This window comes from Debaryomyces hansenii (assembly GCF_000006445.2).
Source record: "Debaryomyces hansenii CBS767 chromosome G complete sequence".
In the NCBI taxonomy this organism is placed as follows: domain Eukaryota; kingdom Fungi; phylum Ascomycota; class Pichiomycetes; order Serinales; family Debaryomycetaceae; genus Debaryomyces; species Debaryomyces hansenii.
Genome location: NC_006049.2, coordinates 1,932,142 through 1,954,116, shown reverse-complemented (window position 1 = coordinate 1,954,116; position 21,975 = coordinate 1,932,142). Strand labels below are relative to the sequence as shown.

General features: G+C 34.9%; 14 protein-coding genes and 1 non-coding gene across 15 annotated transcripts; 6 read left to right on the top strand and 9 right to left on the bottom strand. All coding sequences in view use genetic code 12, as the record gives it.

Moving 5' to 3' along the window:
- Nucleotides 1-345: 345 nt before the first annotated feature.
- DEHA2G24244g (DEHA2G24244p) lies at nucleotides 346-2,343 on the bottom strand (the record flags this gene model as incomplete). Its single annotated transcript, XM_462593.1, has 1 exon — nucleotides 346-2,343. One exon carries the CDS (start codon nucleotides 2,341-2,343, stop codon nucleotides 346-348), a length of 1,998 nt encoding a protein of 665 aa, XP_462593.2.
- Nucleotides 2,344-2,606: 263 nt separating this feature from the next.
- Nucleotides 2,607-2,678, bottom strand: DEHA2G24222r. The gene has a single exon. It is a non-coding gene; the product is annotated as a tRNA-Thr (tRNA).
- A 900-nt stretch (nucleotides 2,679-3,578) lies between these two features.
- On the bottom strand, nucleotides 3,579-4,352 carry DEHA2G24200g (DEHA2G24200p; the record flags this gene model as incomplete). The annotated part of the gene is made up of 1 exon (XM_462592.1): nucleotides 3,579-4,352. The coding sequence occupies one exon, from the start codon at nucleotides 4,350-4,352 to the stop codon at nucleotides 3,579-3,581; it is 774 nt and encodes a 257-aa protein (XP_462592.1).
- A 958-nt stretch (nucleotides 4,353-5,310) lies between these two features.
- DEHA2G24178g (60S acidic ribosomal protein P1) lies at nucleotides 5,311-5,628 on the bottom strand (the record flags this gene model as incomplete). Its single annotated transcript, XM_462591.1, has 1 exon — nucleotides 5,311-5,628. The coding sequence occupies one exon, from the start codon at nucleotides 5,626-5,628 to the stop codon at nucleotides 5,311-5,313; it is 318 nt and encodes a 105-aa protein (XP_462591.1).
- A 366-nt stretch (nucleotides 5,629-5,994) lies between these two features.
- On the bottom strand, nucleotides 5,995-6,774 carry DEHA2G24156g (DEHA2G24156p; the record flags this gene model as incomplete). Its single annotated transcript, XM_462590.1, has 1 exon — nucleotides 5,995-6,774. One exon carries the CDS (start codon nucleotides 6,772-6,774, stop codon nucleotides 5,995-5,997), a length of 780 nt encoding a protein of 259 aa, XP_462590.1.
- Nucleotides 6,775-7,170: 396 nt separating this feature from the next.
- On the bottom strand, nucleotides 7,171-8,592 carry DEHA2G24134g (DEHA2G24134p; the record flags this gene model as incomplete). Its single annotated transcript, XM_462589.1, has 1 exon — nucleotides 7,171-8,592. One exon carries the CDS (start codon nucleotides 8,590-8,592, stop codon nucleotides 7,171-7,173), a length of 1,422 nt encoding a protein of 473 aa, XP_462589.2.
- A 1,464-nt stretch (nucleotides 8,593-10,056) lies between these two features.
- On the top strand, nucleotides 10,057-10,410 carry DEHA2G24112g (DEHA2G24112p; the record flags this gene model as incomplete). Its single annotated transcript, XM_462587.1, has 1 exon — nucleotides 10,057-10,410. One exon carries the CDS (start codon nucleotides 10,057-10,059, stop codon nucleotides 10,408-10,410), a length of 354 nt encoding a protein of 117 aa, XP_462587.1.
- Nucleotides 10,411-10,576: 166 nt separating this feature from the next.
- On the top strand, nucleotides 10,577-11,317 carry DEHA2G24090g (DEHA2G24090p; the record flags this gene model as incomplete). Its single annotated transcript, XM_462586.1, has 1 exon — nucleotides 10,577-11,317. The coding sequence occupies one exon, from the start codon at nucleotides 10,577-10,579 to the stop codon at nucleotides 11,315-11,317; it is 741 nt and encodes a 246-aa protein (XP_462586.2).
- Nucleotides 11,318-11,508: 191 nt separating this feature from the next.
- DEHA2G24068g (DEHA2G24068p) lies at nucleotides 11,509-12,768 on the top strand (the record flags this gene model as incomplete). Its single annotated transcript, XM_462585.1, has 1 exon — nucleotides 11,509-12,768. The coding sequence occupies one exon, from the start codon at nucleotides 11,509-11,511 to the stop codon at nucleotides 12,766-12,768; it is 1,260 nt and encodes a 419-aa protein (XP_462585.1).
- A 48-nt stretch (nucleotides 12,769-12,816) lies between these two features.
- On the top strand, nucleotides 12,817-13,701 carry DEHA2G24046g (DEHA2G24046p; the record flags this gene model as incomplete). Its single annotated transcript, XM_462584.2, has 1 exon — nucleotides 12,817-13,701. The coding sequence occupies one exon, from the start codon at nucleotides 12,817-12,819 to the stop codon at nucleotides 13,699-13,701; it is 885 nt and encodes a 294-aa protein (XP_462584.2).
- Nucleotides 13,702-13,811: 110 nt separating this feature from the next.
- DEHA2G24024g (DEHA2G24024p) lies at nucleotides 13,812-14,144 on the bottom strand (the record flags this gene model as incomplete). Its single annotated transcript, XM_002777688.1, has 2 exons — nucleotides 13,812-13,962; nucleotides 14,014-14,144. 2 exons carry the CDS (start codon nucleotides 14,142-14,144, stop codon nucleotides 13,812-13,814), a joined length of 282 nt encoding a protein of 93 aa, XP_002777734.1.
- A 367-nt stretch (nucleotides 14,145-14,511) lies between these two features.
- On the bottom strand, nucleotides 14,512-15,189 carry DEHA2G24002g (DEHA2G24002p; the record flags this gene model as incomplete). Its single annotated transcript, XM_462583.1, has 1 exon — nucleotides 14,512-15,189. One exon carries the CDS (start codon nucleotides 15,187-15,189, stop codon nucleotides 14,512-14,514), a length of 678 nt encoding a protein of 225 aa, XP_462583.2.
- A 164-nt stretch (nucleotides 15,190-15,353) lies between these two features.
- DEHA2G23980g (DEHA2G23980p) lies at nucleotides 15,354-16,277 on the top strand (the record flags this gene model as incomplete). Its single annotated transcript, XM_462582.2, has 1 exon — nucleotides 15,354-16,277. One exon carries the CDS (start codon nucleotides 15,354-15,356, stop codon nucleotides 16,275-16,277), a length of 924 nt encoding a protein of 307 aa, XP_462582.2.
- Nucleotides 16,278-16,646: 369 nt separating this feature from the next.
- On the bottom strand, nucleotides 16,647-17,186 carry DEHA2G23958g (DEHA2G23958p; the record flags this gene model as incomplete). The annotated part of the gene is made up of 1 exon (XM_462581.1): nucleotides 16,647-17,186. One exon carries the CDS (start codon nucleotides 17,184-17,186, stop codon nucleotides 16,647-16,649), a length of 540 nt encoding a protein of 179 aa, XP_462581.1.
- Nucleotides 17,187-17,875: 689 nt separating this feature from the next.
- Nucleotides 17,876-21,853, top strand: DEHA2G23936g (DEHA2G23936p; the record flags this gene model as incomplete). Its single annotated transcript, XM_462580.1, has 1 exon — nucleotides 17,876-21,853. The coding sequence occupies one exon, from the start codon at nucleotides 17,876-17,878 to the stop codon at nucleotides 21,851-21,853; it is 3,978 nt and encodes a 1,325-aa protein (XP_462580.2).
- Between the last annotated feature and the right edge of the window lie 122 nt (nucleotides 21,854-21,975).

The following is a 21,975-nucleotide window of genomic DNA, read 5'->3' as shown; positions in this document are numbered from 1 at the left end:
TATATATGCTAATATACTCTTAAATGTGGTTTGAATTGTAGTTTCGTAGTTTCGTTGATTGAGTAAATGCAATTGACTGAATTATACGATAAATAAATGAAAGTATACTTCGATCTATATGTAGTTTCACAAAGGAGAGGTAAATGATATTGGAATTCGAAAACTCATACATAGAAGGCGGTCTTTTTCCGTTGTTCTCAATTGAGATATATTCGTGTCTTAAAGCTCATATTATCATGATGTCAAACTTATCTCTGAGTTAATTACAGACTAAGCGGAGATACAAAAAAAAATGCATTACAAGATTACAAACACGTAATAATCTTATATATATATTATACCTAATCAATCTTGATCATCAGATTCAAGATCAGTTCCATCACTATCTTGACCAGACTCATAATCCAGACGGGATCCTTCAGACTCATCATCTTCAAGTGGATTCTCTGGGCTACTAAAGGTAGCTGCTTGTTCATCCTCGGTAGTTTGTGTAGTTGATTCTTCAATAGTTGACGACTGATGAGAATCTTGTGATCCTGATTTTATAGCTTCTTCCAACTTGTCTATTAAACCTTCTCTTAATTGAAATGCCACATTAGCTTTAGCTCTAACTAATTTTAAATATTCTTCATTATCATTAGTCAAGAAGTTGGCATGAAAATATACGTTTTTCATATACATGCTCCATTTTTCTAAGCCAGCTGGGACAACGTCTATAGTAAAATCATCCTGGTAGTCATTAGCTTGATTGAAAAGTAAATCTCTGGCATTAAAAATATCTTGTTTTATCTTATGGAATCTCTTCCAGGACTTCCAAGTGATTGCTTCATCAAATTCTTGCTCATCTTCTAACATGGTGATTAAGGCATGTAACCTATTAGAAAATTCCTGAATTGTCAATTCAGCAAAGGACTCCAACACATCGATAGTATCCTGGATCTCCTTAAAATATTCTCGTAAGACATCATGGTGATTCTTCGTCATATATTCCTTAATTTCTTTTATTTCTGACTCGCAGTATGTTAATGACTCACTTATTTTATCTCTCATGTCTTGTCTTGAAACATATTGGCGGCTCGAATCATCGGAGCTCTCGATTATTCTATTCTCTTCTTGAATTTGAGCAGAATCCTTATCAATCGCATTAATCATTATATTTAACCCTTGATAATGCTTATAATTAGTTTGCTGTATTTGAGTAAACCTCTCTGATAATTTCGGTTTAATCATATCAATGCTGGAATTTACCACTATCGACATATCTTTAGACAAATTCCTTAAAGCTGAATTCAATGTCTTATTCACTTTATTTTCCCAGTAATTCATTTCCTCTTCAATTTTACGACTAATCGAATTGTCAACAAGACTTGGTTCGTTAGTTTGAGTTTCTAATGTAACATATCTAGTCGAGGTTAGCAGAATAGTAATTGGTTCATCGCTGTCACTATCAGAGTCTTCAAGTGAAGAATCAGCAGGCGAGGAGGAGATAGTAGGATCTATCAGAACAGAGTTAGAATTTACGGTGGACAGAATAATTGGGCTAGTTATCTCCTCGAGAATATCCTTAACAACTTCCGCTACCTCTTCATCATTTCCTTGAGGTACACTAGGTGTTTTCATATGCATCAAATTTTTGAACTCCTTTTTCAAAAAGTCACTCTTTTCCTGAAAACTATTAACATCCATTAAACTCTTATAACTGCGAGAAATAGAATTAACCACCACATCCAATTTGTATTCATGAAAATAATGCTTCAAGATTAAATACGAAGAGCTGTTTTTAATTCTGATCAAGTAGATCTTCATAAATGGTTTAATTTGGTTTGAAAAAATATCATTCGCTTTAAAACTCAATTTAATCCACACCAAATCGGCCTTGAATTTCACGAATTCCCAAGACCTTATAAAACGAACATGAGTGCAAATCTTGATCTTATCAATCCATATAATTAACTTTGGGGCGATTCTAATTTTTATTTCAAATATGGCCGACTCCACTAATGAAATTATTGGAGCAACACCTACGCTTAATTTGCGTACCAATTCATGTGATTTTTCTGTTATTTGAGTAGACCATGGTTCTAAAGTCGTACTCAATTCACCTGCTTTATGGCTCATTTGGGATACAACGTGATCAATATGAAGTGACGAACTAATTTCTCTCAGTTTAGTAGTCACTATGGTGGTAAATGGATCAATAGAAGGTTTAATATACGCATAGCTCTCGCAAGTCAAATTATTAACAAAGATTGATGAAGATTGTTGCGGACAGATAAAATTGACAACATAGATTATATAACTAAGGATGGTCAATGGAACCATCCATTTTAATATACCTGACATGCTTAATTAGTTGGTTAATATAGATTGTTTATGAAATGATTTGTGGTTGTTTTTATTCGATGGAACTTCCTGCATATACGAGATAGAACTTTAAGCAAAGATTTGTTGACTTGTAACCAAAATAGAAATGTATTGAACTATAGTTAAATAAAGCACTAGCGTTATTTCGTCTTTACCATATTGATTGGAATTAAAGTATACATTCTCTTGTAGTTGATGCGTGGCATATATAAAATAACAGTTTGAATAATACTAAAAAAAAATGCCTCCTGCCAGAATTGAACTAGCGACCTTTGCATTACAAGTGCAACGCTCTACCACTAAGCTAAGGAGGCGTATTTATGAGAGAATTAATGAACGAAAGTATACATATATAACCCTATGTTTGAAATGCTGCAAAAATCAAAGCTGTAGAAAAGAGAACGAAATTATAATATTTAATCCTTGAACCTAATGTAACTTTGTGATACTGAGTTTTGAAGTTATTAAAAGATGTCCAAGTTTTCACACGAGTTAGTTAAATAAGAATTGATACAAAAGATCTCAATGTAATCAGTAGAAAACATCTAGCAGAGATTGAATGATAACAATAAATCATCTTGTCATCTGAACAACGAAACATGGAGATATTGGTTCGATTAACTTTTAGTTAGTGACTTGCAATTGAACCACAAAAAGTATAAATAGTGCTTTTAATCATTTTAGAAGATGGGACAAGTATTCAAATACATATTGCAGACACTCCAAATGATATAATAGAGTAAAATTCAAATTTTAAGATTCAGGATACAACCGATTTCCCATTTGAGATGAACAAGAGTGAAATTTTGAGAACAACGGCTGTGCGCGAGAAGAAAACTTGGAGAAGCTACTCATTAGAAGGGTCGGCCAGTATCTAGCCGCTCCTTCCAAGAGAGGTAGGTAACAGATGCGCGGAGATAATTTTATGCTAAGTAAGTTTTGCTCGGCCGAAGTCAGCGCCGAAATTGGGGCCAAGAGAGAATATCAAAAGAAAGGTAAGCAATATCAAGTGCCGATCTATTCCTGAACAAGCGGCTTGAATCACGTCTAATATCCGCAAATATCATATACGAATCTAACTACAATTTGTTACAACATTAATTATATCAGTCTCTATTCTAATAAATATAAAATTCATAAACGTATAAATGAGAAGTGAAAGATCTTGACATCATAATCGTAATCATCGTAATCATGAGTAGCATAATTTATCATTAAAAAATATTCTCTATGGCGTAAGTATTTGGGCTGGAATTATGGCCAGCATCATAATGGTCGGAAGACCTCGATAGTATTATATTATGCTGCTCTGATGATTCCTCATTTTTCCTATTCTGGTTATGATATGATGGGTAGCCACTATCAGTAGCGTATGTGTAATTAGATTCATCTTGATCTTCATCATCAGATAATGATGAATTCTCGTCATCCGTCAAAGATATACTTCTTGAAAGCTCTGGGATTTCCTCTTCTGCCTCTTCGAGATCTTTTTCGTTTTCTTCTTCTTCTATCGAATATTTGGAGAGATCCATAGATGGTAATTGTTTAAATGATTGGACTTTAGCTATTTGTATTGATGGTACTTGTATTTCTTCCTCGTCATCAGATGAATAATAATAGTCAGAATCGCTGTCAGATTGGTCATCATCGTCTGAATAGGAGTCGCTATCTGAATCTGAATCTGATTCCGACCCTACTTCGTATTCAGTAACATTGGTAGAAACACCTTGGTGTCTCTTTCTTTCAGGCAATTGGAAGCTCACATGCTTATGATCGTCTTCAGCCGAAAATGACATGTTCTTGGTGACACGCTTCTCTGTTTCCTCTGCAAGATGATCCATAACATTGTCCAACATATTAGCTTGTGTTACCAATACTCTTAAACTAGAGTTTGGGTTAGATGCTTGTTTAGTCAACTTGCTTCTTACTGTAGACGCAAATATATACGTCTGTGCAAACGACATAGTCGTATCCGGTGAAATTGGCATTGTTATCCTGTTATAACGTAAATGATAATGTTTCTAATTCATTAAATGTAGAACACTATTGTCATTTATATAGAATTACTTGATATTAGTCATCGGGTCTTAAACGGGAATAACGATTTTAATTTTGCAATCCGATTACAAATTAATGAGAATAACGGCTCGGAAGTAAGGGATATAATGAAATATTTTCCTCGCTCCGAAATGAGAATAAAGTCCGCGACTTTTAATCCGCTTAGCAAGCATCCCCTTTTGTATTAGGACCGAACAAAAGCATACACTTTAAAGCCGTTGCTTGAACTAGACCCCGTAATCTTCTTGAAACCTTTATATAGTTTCTTTATAATCACGCTGTACCATAGATTATTGGTATAGTGATTACAAATGTACAAGTATATTCTAACGGGAGCGTACTTCTATGACAGAATAATTCGATGAATAAGGCCAAGCTATTCTGCTAGTTTTAATGATGAGTGAAACATACATTAGCAAGAATATGTATAATATGTATAAAGATACCCGGTCGTATCTGACAATACTTATACAGCGATGCGAAACTTCCGTAAGTACCTATTAAGCACGGCACAAACCTTGAAGGTGTCAACGATATTCTATATGCTTATATGCATCGTATAACCTTAAAGGTCATAGAATGGGTCAATATCGGCTATTGACTCATGATTCACCAGGAAAGATAATAGGCATTAGTTCACCCATTAATTATTTCTCTTGACTACATGGTAATTCGCTACACTGTAATAACTCATCTACATCATAACATACAATATGATACAACCGTGAATTTAATATTTATAAGACTAGATAAAAAACCACAAATTCATTAAATAAAATCATGCAAAAATGGAAATTTATGATTAATGGAAATAAATATCCTATTCTCTCTTCTTTTTCGAAGTAATAATTTTGTAATAGTTCTTTAATGTTTGCTAATTGAATTGATCTAATCGAATAAACCCATACCCATGTCACCATCGGATTCTTCAGCTTCTTCTTCAGCTTCTTCAGCAGCAGCTGGAGCATCACCAGCAGCAGCTGCGGCACCGCCAGCAGGAGCAGCAGCAGGAGCAGCAGCAGCGAAGGAGAATAATAATTCCTTTAAGTCCTTACCTTCTAAAGCTTTAGCGTAAACATCGGCCCAGACGTCTTCAACAGAAGCACCGGCAGCCTTTGTAATAGCTAATAATTTGTCAGAGGTAATTTCGATTTCAGCATCGGCCAAGATTAAGGCAGCGTAAGAGACAGAAGCTTCAGTAGACATCTTTAATTTCTTATATTTCTTTAATGTACCTAAATATACTATGTAACGTCAATTAAATTTTTCATTAGTTTTGGTGTTCGTTGATAATTTCACATCTCAACAAAGTGACCCACGGGAAAATGGCAGATTCATACTAAATCAATTTTGTGTCTGAATCGCTTACACCCATGCGCAGATCACGAGAAGCAGTCACAATATATAGAGATATAGACATCCTTACTTTTACACATATTGCAGCTAAAAACGTACTTTAAACATAAACTATAGACAACTTTGAACTATTAACAGGTAAAACGCATATAAAACACATAAAATTGGATATTGTAATTTTGACTTAGTCAAAGAACTTTAGGAACTTGGAGTTAATCAGTTCAAAAACTTTGTGAGATCACCTAACCAGTTTCTGTACTCCTTCTCTTCTTTAAATTCACTGAACGAGATAATGAATTCTGCTAATTCATCGTCAATTCCCTTAGATTGTAAGTAGGTTTCGAAACCAGTTTGAACTGATTCATCTAAATCGGAGAATCTAGGACCTTGGTATCTGAACTTATCAATAAATTCATTCTTAGGTAAAATTTGATCGTTCAAGAGAGTAGAAACATTGTTTTGATAGTTGACAAAATCAATCAAAAACGAAGATTCGGAGGCTTGCAAGAATAAGTTCAATAATAAGCCATCGTTGGTGTTTGGCTTTTCAATCAAGACTCTAACGTTACAAAGTAAAGAATCTAACGATTCAACTTCTTCCTCCATATCCATCTCTTCGGCAGTAGGTTCATTAACCGGAATGTCAGTAACTTCATCAATGTCGAAAAAGATTCTGATAGTTTCACCACTTTCGTCTTCCTTGACCAATTGAATGTTTGAGTTGCCTTCAGTATCAATAATTTTGTAACCAGCCTTATTTGCAAATTCTTGATAAACAGGGTCTAATTCATTTGGAATAGAGTTGGAAAGCTTTAATTCTTGTTTCAAAACTTCCTTCAATTGCTTGTCTGGGGTAGTTGAATAGTTGAATTTGCTAATTAATATTGGTGATGATCTTACTAACTGTGGTGCAATCCTTAAATTGTTTGCAACAAATGTTTTACCCAAATTACGGGTAGATTGACGTAAAGTCGAAGTAAGCATTCTTGAGGACATACTAGTTGATTGATTTAATTCCTTTTCTAATTGATTAGCTTGGTGATCTTTAGCTATCCATATTCAACTGGACAGAAGCCTAGCTATGTGCTAAAAAAGATCTGGTGAATACACGCACTATGTACTGCAAAAACCCCGTTATGATGGATACGCTGGACCACAGAGTAACTGAGTGTTAAGTTTGTTACGACAACTATCATATGGTTGTAAGATACAAAAAATTGCCTAACATTTTTAGCTTCAAACAAAATATGATTTATATTAGATAAATGATTAGAATTATAAAACAATTAAGCATACTGCTGATAATATATGTAGAGAAGAAAAAGGGGTTGTAATAGGAAATGTTTTTAGTGAACGATAATGTACAAATGATCTTCTATTATATACTCAGATTTATAACTGTTCAAGAGCTTCGAAGTATTCTTGAACGAATGCTGAGGATCTTCTGTAGCGACGTTCTTGGTACTTTTCAAAAATGGCTTTATGGTTGGATTCAGCATTACGACAATTTTGCAATAAGATTTCTGCTAATGGTCTTAATTGAGATTCGGTATAGCCAGAATAATACACATGAGCTTCTGTCCAGTGACCTCTATTAAGTAACTTTCTTGATAAGTAATGTGCCCCAGCTGCCAACCAACTTGGCTGTGAAGCGACAAATCTTGAATCCATTATTGTGATTTCTAAAAAGTATTTAGCCAATGTTCTAGTTTCATAATCATAGTCATCAGCTTTACTAGTTCTTCTTAAAAAAGACATTGGACCAGGCCAACCCATATCAAACTCTAAGACATCAATCATGAATCTCTCTGCTTTTAAGAATTCATCTACTGTATACGCATTATCAGCCATGTATGCAACTTCTTGAACAGTTGGACAGTTAATTTCTTCATACTTTGCAGCAATGAACAATGCAACAGCTCCGACCAATTGAAATCTCGATAACGAGACCTTACGCTTACTTAAAAATCTATCGATATAATTTACCGTTAAGAATAATGTTTCCGGTAATAAATTGAATCTATTGTGAACCTGGACCACCCAATCGATTAAAACACTTCTCATTTCCCATTTCAATTCGTCCTGGTTACTCATATAATTCAGATCTGGAACCAATCTGTATTCTAGTTCATGCATGTAGTTAAAAATCTCTGGTGCATATTCTGCTACCATAGTAACATCAAATGTATCCTCATCGGTTTCATCCAACGTATTTTTAGAGAATTTCTTCATGACATATTGTAATTCATTGAATATAGCTTTGTTCCATTTTGGTTCCATTGGCTTGCTGTAATCTTCCTCTTCCTCTTCTTCTTCTTCTTCTTCTTCTTCTTCTTCCTCGTCCACCTCTGGATCTACCTGAACTATCTCTTCTTCGTCATCATCAAATTGCTCTACAATTCTATTTTGGTTAGCAAACTCAAATCCAATATCTTCAAGATTGGACACATCTGAACTACCCCCTAAACGATCAAAATGGAACTTAAGTACATCATCAGAGTTCTGGCTATTATCATAATGTTCGTTTGTGCCAAGTTCTGTCTTTGTACCTAATTCTTCATGTGGTCTTTTTTGGTGTTTTTGTTTGTAAATATGAACTTTTTGAAGAGAAGTTTTCAGATTCAAATCAATTTTCCGGTTCTCATTAAGCTGCGTTAAGTCGCCAAGTGCTTCTCTTTTATCAATACTCGAGGTGATGTTATTAGCATTGTTATTATTTGAATTTTTGGAGATCAATTTTGCACTGGTGTTACTTTTGGACTTGATCCGGGCGTTTTCATCAAACGACTTGGTTTGGTGTTTAAAGGATTTCATGTTAAGCGAATGACAATAGTAATATGTTATGTATTAATACCAGTTAATTTTTATGCTAATGGATGACTTTGTTGTTGTTGTTGTTGTTGTTATTGTTGTAATAGTTGTCGTTAGTGGAACAATTGAGAACAACAGCAAATATTAATTAAACAAACCTCAATATATTTTGTAGCGATTGTAATATGTCTATAAGAGTATAAACAAAGTTGGAACTGATAAGTTTGTTAATTGATAATTTGCTTCTTGAATCAAGAATATTGTTCTAACAAAAAAAAAAGGATATTTGGTTGATTAGTGATGAATGGGTAAGCAATAACCTTAGTCGAACCTAGTATAGTGTATGATGTTAACCAAAAGAAATATTAGTATGAATATTATACAATTTCTAGTCACTAGAACAAAACAAAGTTGGTAATTTTATGTTTGTTGTAGTCGATGGTTTGTGGTCTTTGGAATGTAAACAAATAAATCGCGATTTGTTTTCGCAGTGTACAAAAAGTGCTGCTCCAGGAACACTGTCCTGGCTACGTAGACAAATATATACTACAATAAATACAAAACATATAATACAGAACAGCAAGGCATTGTTGTACAATTAAAGTTGTTGTTATAGTTATATATTTATAATGTTTTTAAAGCTGTTGAAAATATTTACTGACGTGAAAGGAGTTGATTACTTTAATTGCAAAAATTAAACGAATTATGATCTGCAATTACATTCTTACTACAAGATAAAAGCATGGTATCGTCTGAAATCTTATGGTTAAGTAGATTGTTGGTTATTCTTCTGTAGGACGCTTTGTAATATTGTGTTCTAGTTGTTAGAAAAAAGAGTTGAGTGATCTGCGAATAATAAATATCCAATACTTTGCCATTGACTGGTATAAGTATGTCTTAGAGCATATATATAGTAAGACCAATTGACTCACATGGCCAATGGCTGCAATGATTATTGTAGCACCACCTACATGTATAATTCTAGCATTAACTTCATGTTTACTTCTTGCATCACCTGCCTTGTAACGTTCTCTCAACGGTGATATTTCTTGTAGACATTATCTACTATCGTAATGTAAATTGGCCAGATTTCAGAGAGTAGACGTGAATTTATGACTAGCATTTGGTAATTGTATAGTATATTATATATATCGTACCAGCATGTACTTAATTGAATTACAAGATGACAACTATAAATTTCTATTTGGTGCTTTCCCATAATAATCTTCAGCTCATCAATAGCCACGGAATCTCCTTAGCTTGATTCTTCCTATTAGAAATACATATATTATATACCAGGAAGGCCAAGCTTATTCGATAGCTATAGCCTAATATTTGTGTAGTATTACATAATCAAACATTGATTCTGAATCATAAAATACCAGCGTTCGATTGTACCGGTCAACAACATAAGCACATGGGTATGAACATAGTTTCAAGTGTTTGTAACTAATATTTATTTTAAAAATGACTATCTTGAATGTAAGCAATAGCAAGAAACCTGTTCACTTGAAAGGTCAGTTGGTCGATACTCAAACCAGATGTAGACACTACCATTCAGCATTGGACATTATTGCAATAAAGTTCAAATGCTGTGATATTTATTTTCCCTGTTACAAGTGCCACCTAGAGTTGGAGAGCCATGATATCATACGATGGAATAAGCTAGATCTTAAGGCTGAAAAAGTTATTCTCTGTGGTTCCTGCTCCAATTTACTTTACTATCAAGAATACTCAGCCAATGATAATAAGTGCTTATATTGCAGCAGTGATTTCAATCCTAACTGCAGTCTTCACTACGGCTTATACTTTGATATATGACTTCGTTTCGCCTACTATTTCTTTATGTTGCAGTTCGGTGAATTACGGTCATACTGCACATAGCCTTTTTCATTGCACCTGTGACTATCATCATTTTTAGAGGGCTATATATACTTATGTGATACCCGTCCCATTTTCTATCGAATTTTATCTTAATTTAACAAATATGGCTACAACGTCCCCCTCACTAACTGATAACCTGGATGGCTCAGAGAAAACAACTATAATCATATCTAATTTGCACAAAGATGACTTTGTTAGTGATCATAAGTCCATGACCAGCAAGATGTCTTTTGCTGACCAAATCAAGTTGAGTATCTTAAATTTGCCCACACCTGCAAATGTGTCGTATGGAGAAGATTATTATTTAAATATGATTGAGCAGTGGTCGAATTTGCCGTTTTTAAATCGTATCATTATCATCATGAAAAATGAGGATCTGGCAAAGCTGCTCCACAAATCCTTGACTCAAGGAACACTTTTGCCGCAGCACACCAAAATATCGTTACAAGAGAACTTGATCACAAAATCCAAATCGTTTGATTCATTGATTGGTGGTAGTCATGACTCATTATCAGTTACCAATAGATTATCCAACTTTAAACAATTTCACAATGAACCATCCAATGCATCAGAAGAATACGCGGAACCCGAACCAAAACTGTTTAACGCTTATGCAGATTTAAGTAAGATGGGAATCGATTTATCAGATTATAATGATGATGATCAGATGCAAGAATTAATAGAAGACTCGCAAGGCAGTGGGAACCTTAAAAGAACAAGATCTTTAACTAAGACGCTTTTTAAGCCCGAGTTAAAAGTCAATACGCAAACTGCTAATACGCAAACTTCACGTAATTCGAACATATTACCGAGCCCTACTATAACACTAGATGAAACATTTTAATGTGTGCCATGGTTTAAGTATATACAAATACTCTCTACTATATACATACAGTATATATATTATGTATATATATTATGTATATAAATTTGCAATAGCTAAGTAGTGGACCGCGCATAAATTTTGCCAGGTCAAAAGTTGATTAAATAAATGAACGATCAAGGAGCACCAAGCAGTCGTCAATTAACACAGCAATGAAATTTTCTACTTGTTTAGCGTTCCCCTTACTTGTCTCGTCGGTATGGGCCACGAAGAATGATGCAGCAGTTTATCAATTGAATTCTCAAGAATCTGATAAAACCCCTGTTGTGACTAACAAAGATGCCTTGCTTTACTTATCAGATAGATTTGATATTTCTGATTATTATAAAATAGGTGACAATAGAGACGAAGTTATCGATTTTATTGATCAACAAAATGAACTAGTCGACTCCAAGAAAACTGAAAACAATAATGCTAAATTAATTGTGTTAATTAATGGAATTTCAAAGCCAAACGAAGTTTTCCAATCCATTAAACCAGCATTCAACATCAAGAGAGCGAATGGATATGATGAGTTAAGCCATTCTATTATGACGAAGTTTCCAAAACAAATTGCAACTATTGGTAACTATAGCTCAATCCGATTAACTAATGAGATTAGATTAGTATCTAAACATGAACAAGACAATTCATTGTTAAAGCATTTTGAATATTTTAATGAAAAGCTCATGGGCATTTGGTCGTCTTTTACAAGATCAGTCCAAACCGATAATCAAGTTATTTTAACTAACAAAGTTGAACAGGATGCTACAACCTTAAAGTTGATTAATGACAAGTTATTCATAAATGAATTATCACAATTAGTACACTTGAATTCAGTGGCACCAAACACTGGTGATTCCATGTTTATTAACTTGAATTCTTTATTTTCGCTTGGTAAGAAGACTGGGTATGATTCGGAAACGTACAATTTTTCAATCAAAGTAATATCAGATTATTTGGTTGCCTTATCAGCCAACTATGATATCTCTGTCATTGCATTACCGGCTGACAATAACAACAAGCATTTAAATAATCATTTGCAAAAGAGAAGTCAAGAGTTAAATGCTCTTTTCAAAGAAAGCAATGTCAATAAGAGAGCTTCCAATAATGGCGCATGTTTTTCTTCTGAAGATGCATGTAATGTTGGTACTTCGAGTTGTAATTCTCGCGGAAAATGCTCACAAGTTAAATCAGGGTGTTGGTCCTGTGTTTGTGCTGCTACTCGTAATGAAGGCAAGACAAAAACTACTAATTGGTCCGGCTTTGACTGTAGTAAAAAGGACATTTCATCAGAAGCTCACTTACTCTTATGGACAACTTTAGCTTTGGTGATTTTATTTATTGGCGGTATAAAATTATTATATAATGTCGGAAATGAATCATTACCCGGTGTTCTTGGAGCTGCTACAGCTTCTAAAAAGTCACAATAGACCCTTCTTGAATATTAGTCTTCTATAAAATATATTAACTACTTATTTATGCCAATAATTTTACATGGCCGAATACAGCAATTTTTTGTACGCGATAAAATATTGTATGATATACCTTCTAATCAGAAATTCAAAAGGATCTGTTTTGTTTTTCAAGCATATATCAGCCAAGTAATAATGAAGTTTACTAGGAAATCCCTTGTTTCAGTTTTTATGCTGCTATGTGTTATCTGTATGATATATTTTATGTCTTCTTCCTCATCTGAGGGATCACTCGGTAAATCGTCTCCGATTAATTTAAGCAAAAATAATGACTACTACGACTTCAAGAATGAACAAAGCAACCTAAAAGTCCAAGATTCCAGTAGCGATGAAATAGATAACCCAGAAGTAATTAGGAGACCTTCGAAGCAATCCAAACAACCAAAAGAAGAAGTTCAGGAAGATGATATTATTCCAGAAGCCAGTAATAGCCAGTTCACAGAAACTCCTTTTATGCCGAAAATGGCCAATGAGACATTGAAGGCACAATTAGGTAACGCTGCTTGGAAGTTGTTCCACACTATACTAGCAAGATACCCGGAAGAACCTAGCAAGCAAGAACAAACCACATTAGATCAATACATTCATTTATTTGCCCAGGTCTATCCTTGTGGAGATTGTGCAAGACATTTCCAAGGCTTGTTAGCTAAATATCCACCTCAAATTAAGTCTAGAAAAACTGCGGCGTTATGGGGGTGTCATATGCATAATAAGGTAAACGAAAGATTAGAAAAGCCTGAGTATGATTGTACTACAATTCTCGAAGACTATGATTGTGGGTGTGGTAGTGATGAAAAAGAAGATGATAAGACATTAGGAAATGAAAATATTGAACATTTACGAAGTATTAAGGTTAATGAAAAAGAAGAATCACCTCAACTCGGAGGTTGAATGTAACATGATCAATATTAATACAAAAAGACCATATTGACTTTCCTAATGACTAAGTGAACTAATTCACTCGAATTACCCTTTATTAAATATATATATATACTAATATATTATACTATTGTACAACAGTTTGAAGTATTAGAATTAGCATTTCTCTGCTTTTTAAACCTTTCGTACTGCTTGAATTTATTCTGCTCAGGTGGCAACTTCCAAAGACTTGGAATTATATAGTCAGGTGTATCCTGAACGTAATTAGTTATTCTAATGGTTAGTTTTTACTTCTGTTTTTTAAACGGTGACATAAATACGTACAGTAATGATGCATTAGAAGCAGGTATCCTCTCACGCAATAATGCTTCCTTCAACCTTGAATTGAATTCTTGAATTCGTCTCAATTTGATTTCTGCTATCCTGTTCGAGAGTGCTTCTGATTTGTCTTCCATATTGATCTATAGATCGTAATGTCTCTTTATATCTTCACTAGTATGCTTATCATAAAACTATTTAAAGGGTTCATTTACACATTTGCAAAAACTGCATACCGCATAAATTATTTAGTATGTGCGATTAGAGGTATTTAAATTTATACGATCATATAGAATAATGCACATATATTACTGTCCAATAGTTTAATGGTCTACCGGACAATTGTGAGTATCTCGATTGAAGAATGCCAGGTACAAGATGTAGCCGTATCCATTAGACCATATCAAATGCTTCTCACATATTATTAAATGTTCAGTAATTCAATGATTCCACTTGCTTTATAACCATCATATATATATATATATATATATATACAGCTACTGGTTAGAAGAAGAACAATACCAAAATGCAAATTGCAATAACTGTAGCCAATATTAACGTATCTCTCTTCCTCCGAGTATTAATTCTGGAAATAAGCACATTTATGCCGGGTATCAGCAGAACAGCACCCATCATCCTCAGTTGCGCATTACTCAAGTGTGCCCTCTGGCTGTAGAGTTCATCTCTTGTATTGTATGCTTGTTGCAATAGTCTCTCTGCGAATGAATTAGCATTGTCTGCTCGAACACTCTCATCCAATATATAATCATTGGCATTCAAGTCACGATTGTTTGAATTATTAGTTGATCTTTCTCTATGGGCATCGATGTCAGATCTTACTGAAAATAACAAGTTGTTTCTATTCCGTTCTTCTTTTATAACACCTTTGATCTTGGCATATGACCGTTTATGTTCGCTTAATATTTCCTTATGTCTTTGTAATTGTTGTAACTTGGAAGTAGATAAATTCGTGTCCGTTTCGGATATTCTATTCAATGTATTTATAACATTCTCTCGTTTCTGTAAATTTTCGAATATGGAATCACTTAGTTCATTTTCTTCGTCGCTTGAGCTTGTATTAGATAAATTTTGAAATGCAGAATATCGTGACAATAATGTATCGGCTTGTTTCTCTAGATTCAATGCCTGTGATCTGGTTTGTGTAAATGTTGCTGATGACATTTCGATTTGCTCTATTCTATTGAAGTATGACAGGTAGACTCTTCTTCAAGCGGTTTATCTGTTGTTTATGAACTGCGTTATATACAGTACTTCTACTGAGCCAATAAATTATAATCTCATTATGATTACACTTTGTATTTAAGTTATACAGTAAATGTATCAATATGGAAACGCCAATTGAACTTAGAGAAGTATCTCCTGAACCGATGACGCTAGATGATTTGAATCTAATAGCAAAGGAGAAAGGAGTACCAAATTATATGCCGCACAAACGCAACCCTATACTACTGAAAATTCTATACTACTTACTCAAGGTGCAAAAATATTCAGCATATACGTTTTCAAGTTTTCTCGGGTTACACTTAACATCTGTGGTTATAGTTCCAGGTTTGGGTGTGCCTATGCCGCTTGCGCAAGAAATATTTGAGATGAGCAGAGCTGTTTATCAATCTATCCCACACTTTGAAAATCTTATAATTATTGGATCAAGCATTTGTCATGTTTGTTCTGGTATAGGGATTCGGCTTATCAGAAGCCGCCTTAAGGAAGGTGAGAAGCATCGTTCCAAATTGGTCTATGAGCCAGTAATCAAAAATGACGAGAGAGATGATATAGGCCTAGGTGGCATCACAGGACTAATTGGCTTGGGATATAGAAAGTCCATGATATCGAGGCTTATACCAGGTTTGAGTCCCTTGCTGTTTTCGGGGTACTTGTTGCTTCCATTGATAGGGTACCATTTCACAAAATTCAGACAGATTCCCAGCGTTATTGATGGAGATTCCAGCTTGATCAACTTGGACTATATTACATACTATTTAAACAAGTCGCGATTAGAGAAGATCGGGAATGTCATCAATTACGTGGCTCTAATGGGTTTGGTTGTGATAGGATCTTACCATTTCGTCAGTGGCTATTTGAAATTAAATCATAAATATAGCTTGAACTATAAAAAAATAGGATATACATTCATCGGTGGACTCAGCATATTAGGTTGCATCAGTCTCATAAGATTTAAGAGCTTACCATTGGTGGAAGGGTTTATAGGAAAACTGTTCACTAATTACGTGAATTATTTAGCTGTATAATAACAATTGCAAATAAATTCGGACTGATCTCGGATTTCTCATCAGGATGATTCGGTACTACTACATCGCACCCACATGACTCAAGTCGCTCTCTGCCAATAACAGTTTTCATGCGTAACATCTTCTTCCAAATATTGAGACACTTGCAGAAATTACGATATTTCATTATTAAGCACCAAAAACGATGTACAACTAAAAAAAATTATGAATGATTGCATCAATTGTCCACCGATTCGTAGTCCGTATAGATCGACCTTCATTCACATCCAGGTCCACTACATTCCCCATGCAACTACACCTGTCTTCCAATAAATTAGCATATATTCCATACAAATCTCTTATATACACAGTACTCAGTCAAATGATCTATTATGTGGCGATGGTTTCAGCCTGTGCAGCTTCTGGACCTAAGGTTGGTTGCTTGACGCTTCTCTTTGATCTGTAGTCCTTAACTGCACTCTTAATTGCGTCTTCGGCCAACATAGAACAGTGCAACTTCACCGGAGGTAATGACAATTCCTTTGCAATAGCTGTGTTCTTAATCTTTACGGCCTCTTCAATAGTTTTACCCTTGACCAATTCCGTAAGGTACGAAGACGAAGCAATGGCTGATCCACAACCAAAAGTCTTAAACTTCACATCCTTGATAACTCCGGTCTCATCGTCTACCTGTATCTGTAATCTCATAACATCACCACATGCTGGGGCTCCCACTAATCCGGTACCGACATCCACATCGAGTTTATTTAATGTACCGACATTTCTAGGGTTTGAGTAGTGATCAAGAACCTTTTCGTGATATAATCTCTTGGTAGGAAGTGCCATGGATGGCATCATGTTGACTCTTTTAACTGCTGGCATAGCCCTTCTAGCTGGGTTAGCTAATCTCAAAAATGATCTACTTATCATTGTTATTAATTATTAATAATTTTAAGTTATGTTAATCTATAATGAAAGATAAGGTTTTAATTAAAATATTCGTCTTTTACTGACGGTGGAGCCTTTATATATAAAGATGATTAATAATTTCATCGGATATTACGTAATGACGGTTCCGACCTTACGTAATTGGTCATATGGAGTAGGGATGGATTACGTAAAATCATCTGGATGAAGCAACGCTCATAACAGGCAAATTCAGGAGAAGAATATCGAATGTAACTCTGGTGATATTTCTCGATATTGTGTCGGACACTGAGCAATGTCCTGGTGAGTGACTTATGCAGGATGTCTGGTTTGGCGTGAAAGACTTGGCAGACATTACACAAAGGCTCATTTGATGATAAGTGCATTACAGTATACTACAGAAATCATAGGCAAAAAAGAGCCACAAGTCAAAAACCAGTGGTCATATTGCTAAAAGTGAGGCATCATTAGTTGTATGGTATAATCGGAACGAAACCGAGTAAATCAAAATTGCTATTCAAATAAGCAGTGTTCTACTATCAACAAATCGGATAAACCTATAACCAGCGGTTAAATCCAGCCAAGACACAACAGTGAAGATAATCGAAGACAAGGCGAATTGGAGCAAAATATTCGAACAGCGTATCGGCCATACTATAAGATAAATAGAAATTACATTTGCGGGATATAAGATGGCAGATCAACCAGGGAATGAATACGATACTGGGGTATCGAACGGGGATGTCGATTGGTTGTTTCGAGGTAAATCGAAGAAGCTAACGAAGAAGATGAACAATGGATCGGTGTCGGTTGATAAGGAGAAGAAGGGGGGGATTTCCGAAGGGGGGATTTCCGAAGGGGGAACTGACAAAACGGTGGAAGGAGAAAATGAAAGGGATTCTGGCGAAAGGAATGGCGAGAAGCCAGCTGAAAAGTCGGTTGAAAAGCCTGCTGTTTGTTCTGCAGACGGACCATCCATCCCTCAAGAGAAAACAGCAGCAAGTGTTCAGGATCCGACAATGCCTACACAGCTGAAACAGCCACCACCGCTGCAACCACAGCCGGAGAAGAAGAAATTAGATTTGTTCAAGTTGGGCGGAAGATCGAGATCCTCGTCTACTGGGAGTTCTAATACAGACAAATACGATATATCTTTAACGCATGTGCCAAAAAGGAGAAGTAGTGTTGCTGTGTCGCCGGTACCACCTCATTCGTCAGGCTCGAGCACTACGCATTCCGCAAACACGAACTTCCTGGACTCGCTGGATAACTCGCCCAATGTTTCACGGTCGAATTCAACTTCTGGAAAAAGATCGCTTTTCAGTTCTATATCTGCCAAATTCAAGTCTAACTCTGCAGGTTCTGCTTCGAGCCAGTCGTCAAACAATGTATCTCCTACAACGTCTAAACTAAATCCCAACTTGTTAGGAGCTTCTCATAATAATAATAACCCTCCATCACAAGATCTTACGGCGTTGGTAGATAAACCTCCTCCAGGTATTCCGGTAAATTCTAGACGAAAGAACTCGATTCCAACATTTAAGTCATCACAACAACAACAACAACAACAACAACAACAACAACAACAACAACAACCAAGTAAGCCATCTGATAATAGAGTCGTGTTAAATAAGAACCCGAATAGGTCAGATAATCCGCTAGATGAGTTGAAGGATGTAAAGTTGAGAAGAATCACATTCGCTGTTGATAAATTGGCGTTTGACCCCCAGCAACAAATTCCTTCAAGACGTCCTAAAAAAGGAAATGTATTGATACCTGAAGATATTGTTGCGCCACCGCCTAGGCTTTCGCAAGGTATTTCATTAAGTGATGCGAATGGAAATAAGACTAATTTACAGCCAGATAATAAGTATTCCGACAAGGAACTAAGCCGTGCTATTGAAGCACAAAAAAGAGCTCTCATAGAAGCTGAAAAGTATGCTAACGAAGCACATTTATCAGCTAGAAGAACTGCACTTGAAGTTAGCACATTTAAGCAGAAAAGAAACTCGAAACAAAAAGAAGAGGAGGAAGAGGAGGAAATTGATAAAGCTTTAGCTCATGATATGGAGAATGTTGAGATTGATAAGCCATTACATGTTCATGAAAACCACTTTGATAAACTGAACACTTCTGACCAAGAAGGTTCAGTACATGGCCATACTGATCTTGAAGAGAAAAACATGATTGAAAATCTCTCGTTGGAAACTATCTATACAAGATGTTGCCATTTGAGAGAAATATTACCAATACCGGCAACTTTAAAACAGTTGAAAAATAAGACGAAGCTTTTACCAGTCTTAAAATTATTGAACCCAAAACCAACATTGATTGACGTTTTATCATTTAGCGATTTTATCGCAATTACGCCAATCAATGCAATCATATTTGATAATGTTACGATGACAACCGAAATGTTACAACATTTTTTATCATCAATAGTTAACAATAGATTTGTAGAAAAGTTATCATTGAGAAACGTTGCAATTGATGAGCTTGGCTGGAAATTTCTTTGTAAATTTCTTTCAATGAGCCAGGGTATTAAAAAGTTAGATATTTCACAACAAAGAATCAAATCAGACACAAAGAAATCTTTTATCCGGTCTTCAATGAACTGGAATCTTTTTATTCAGTCTTTGATCTCGAGAGGTGGAATTGAAGAATTAGTGATCAATGGATGTAAGTTGTCAGATGAGACTTTTAAAGACTTGATTGAAAATGCCGTCAGATTGTCAACCTATAGATTAGGTATAGCATCGATCGAATTGAATCAATTCAAGGCCAATATTGTTGCAGATTGGATTACGGATGAAAGATCAAAATGTGTTGGTGTTGATGTTGCGTTCAATGATTTAAGTAAGGGGCAGTTGATCCCCTTTATAAATGCATTTTATAAGGGAAATCTGAAATTAATATTCTTTTCATTAAATTCAACTAAATTAACTGATATAGATCAAGCATCGGAATTGATCAGATCATTAAGTTGTGTTAAAACTTTAAGATTTTTAGATCTAAGTTCGTTGCCTGATTTATTTCCTGGAATCATTTCAAGACTTAAAAAATATTTACCTCAATTTCCTAGTTTGAAAAGAATTCATTTTGATTTGAATGAATTATCGAGTTTATCCATTGGTGCGATTGCTGATATATTACCAAAGATAGAAGGGTTATTACATGTATCCTTCTTAGGTAATAAAGATATTAATCATGGATCTGCTGCTACTTTGTATACTGCGGTCAAATTATCAAAAACATTATTCACCTTGGATTTGGACTATGACCTAATCCCTGATGCTTTGTCTCAAAGAATTGCGTTCTATTTGATGAGAAATATGGACAAGAGTATGAATTCACAGGGTGTCATCAATAATTCTGAAGATCCAAACGAAGAAGAATTAATGTTTGATGGTTCATTATTGATGGAAACAGCGGAAAAATTATTAATCGAGAACGATAGGATTCCTGATAAGAAAGAAGACTTCAAAATTCAAAAGATCATTACTAATGCGTTGATTGAAAGAACACGGGCAGTAAGAACAGGTCTTCATCAAAATATTGATAACTTGTTTCAGAAAAGAAACCAAGGAACTTTGTCTCTTGAAGACAAGGAGACTCTATTGAGACTTTGTTTGCTTGATTCATCGTTAGAAAAGGTTGTTCATATGTTTGAGGAACGTAGTAAAGCATACAAATCAGGCAAAAGTGCATCTGGTCAAGCTGGATCATCGCCATTACTTAAAGTCAACGGCGACGATGCTAATATTCCTCAAATTCAACAAAATTCTGATGAAGCAGCAAAGCAAAGCCAAATCAATCCTGCTAGTATTTCTAACAACAATTTAAAAATTGACTTACAAGGACGTGATGCATTACATGAAAATTCTAATGAGTTGATTACGGCTGGACCAATATTGTCACCGCATAACGTAGAACGTTTGAACGTGCCAAGCTATTTCCCATCCCCTGAACAAAATTTCCAGCCTCATCAGGTTGTTATTGACTCGTCATCTGACGGGAAAAATGTACCTATTGATAACTTAACAGGTAGGCCAGTATTAATGAAATCTATTTCACAAACTTCACTCCATGCAAAAGAATTAGAGAAAGAAGAAGGTGAGTTACATAGGTGGGGTGTTTTTATTGAGCAAAGGAATAACAGTGAAAATGACTTGACTAAATTAAATGACCCTAAAGATAATTTCGATTCGGAGCAACAAAACAAGCGTGAAGTGCCAACACTCAATGTGTTACCTTCAGGCTCCGAATTGAGAGATGCTATTATTGCAGCAAAAGGAATCGAATCTATCACTGATTTAATTGATAACATCAATGACAATAGAATTAGTATTGAAAATATTTATAAATTAGAAGATGTGACTGAAACTGAAAATCGAAGATCCAACAATTCTGATGTCAACCTAAAGTCATCATTACAACTGGCTCAACAAGCAAATGATAGATCGACACATGTAAATTACGGATCACTGTCTTCAAAGGAAGATTACGATTCTATCGATTCGATAGAAAATCAAAAAAGTTGCGATGCTTGTATTAATCAGCCAAATAATAATTGTCAATGTAAAGACCAAAGAGTTAATGCTGTGGTTGATGAAGTTTACGACAAACTATTAAATGACGCCCAAAGGGTTAGATCTAACAAACAAGAGTAAATAAGATTATTTTAGTAAAAATAAATATTAACAGTACAGTACTACTACAAGCTTGGTTAGAAAATATCTTAAATTAATCCTATTAAAAGATATACACTAGAAATCAAAATTAGAAATTATTA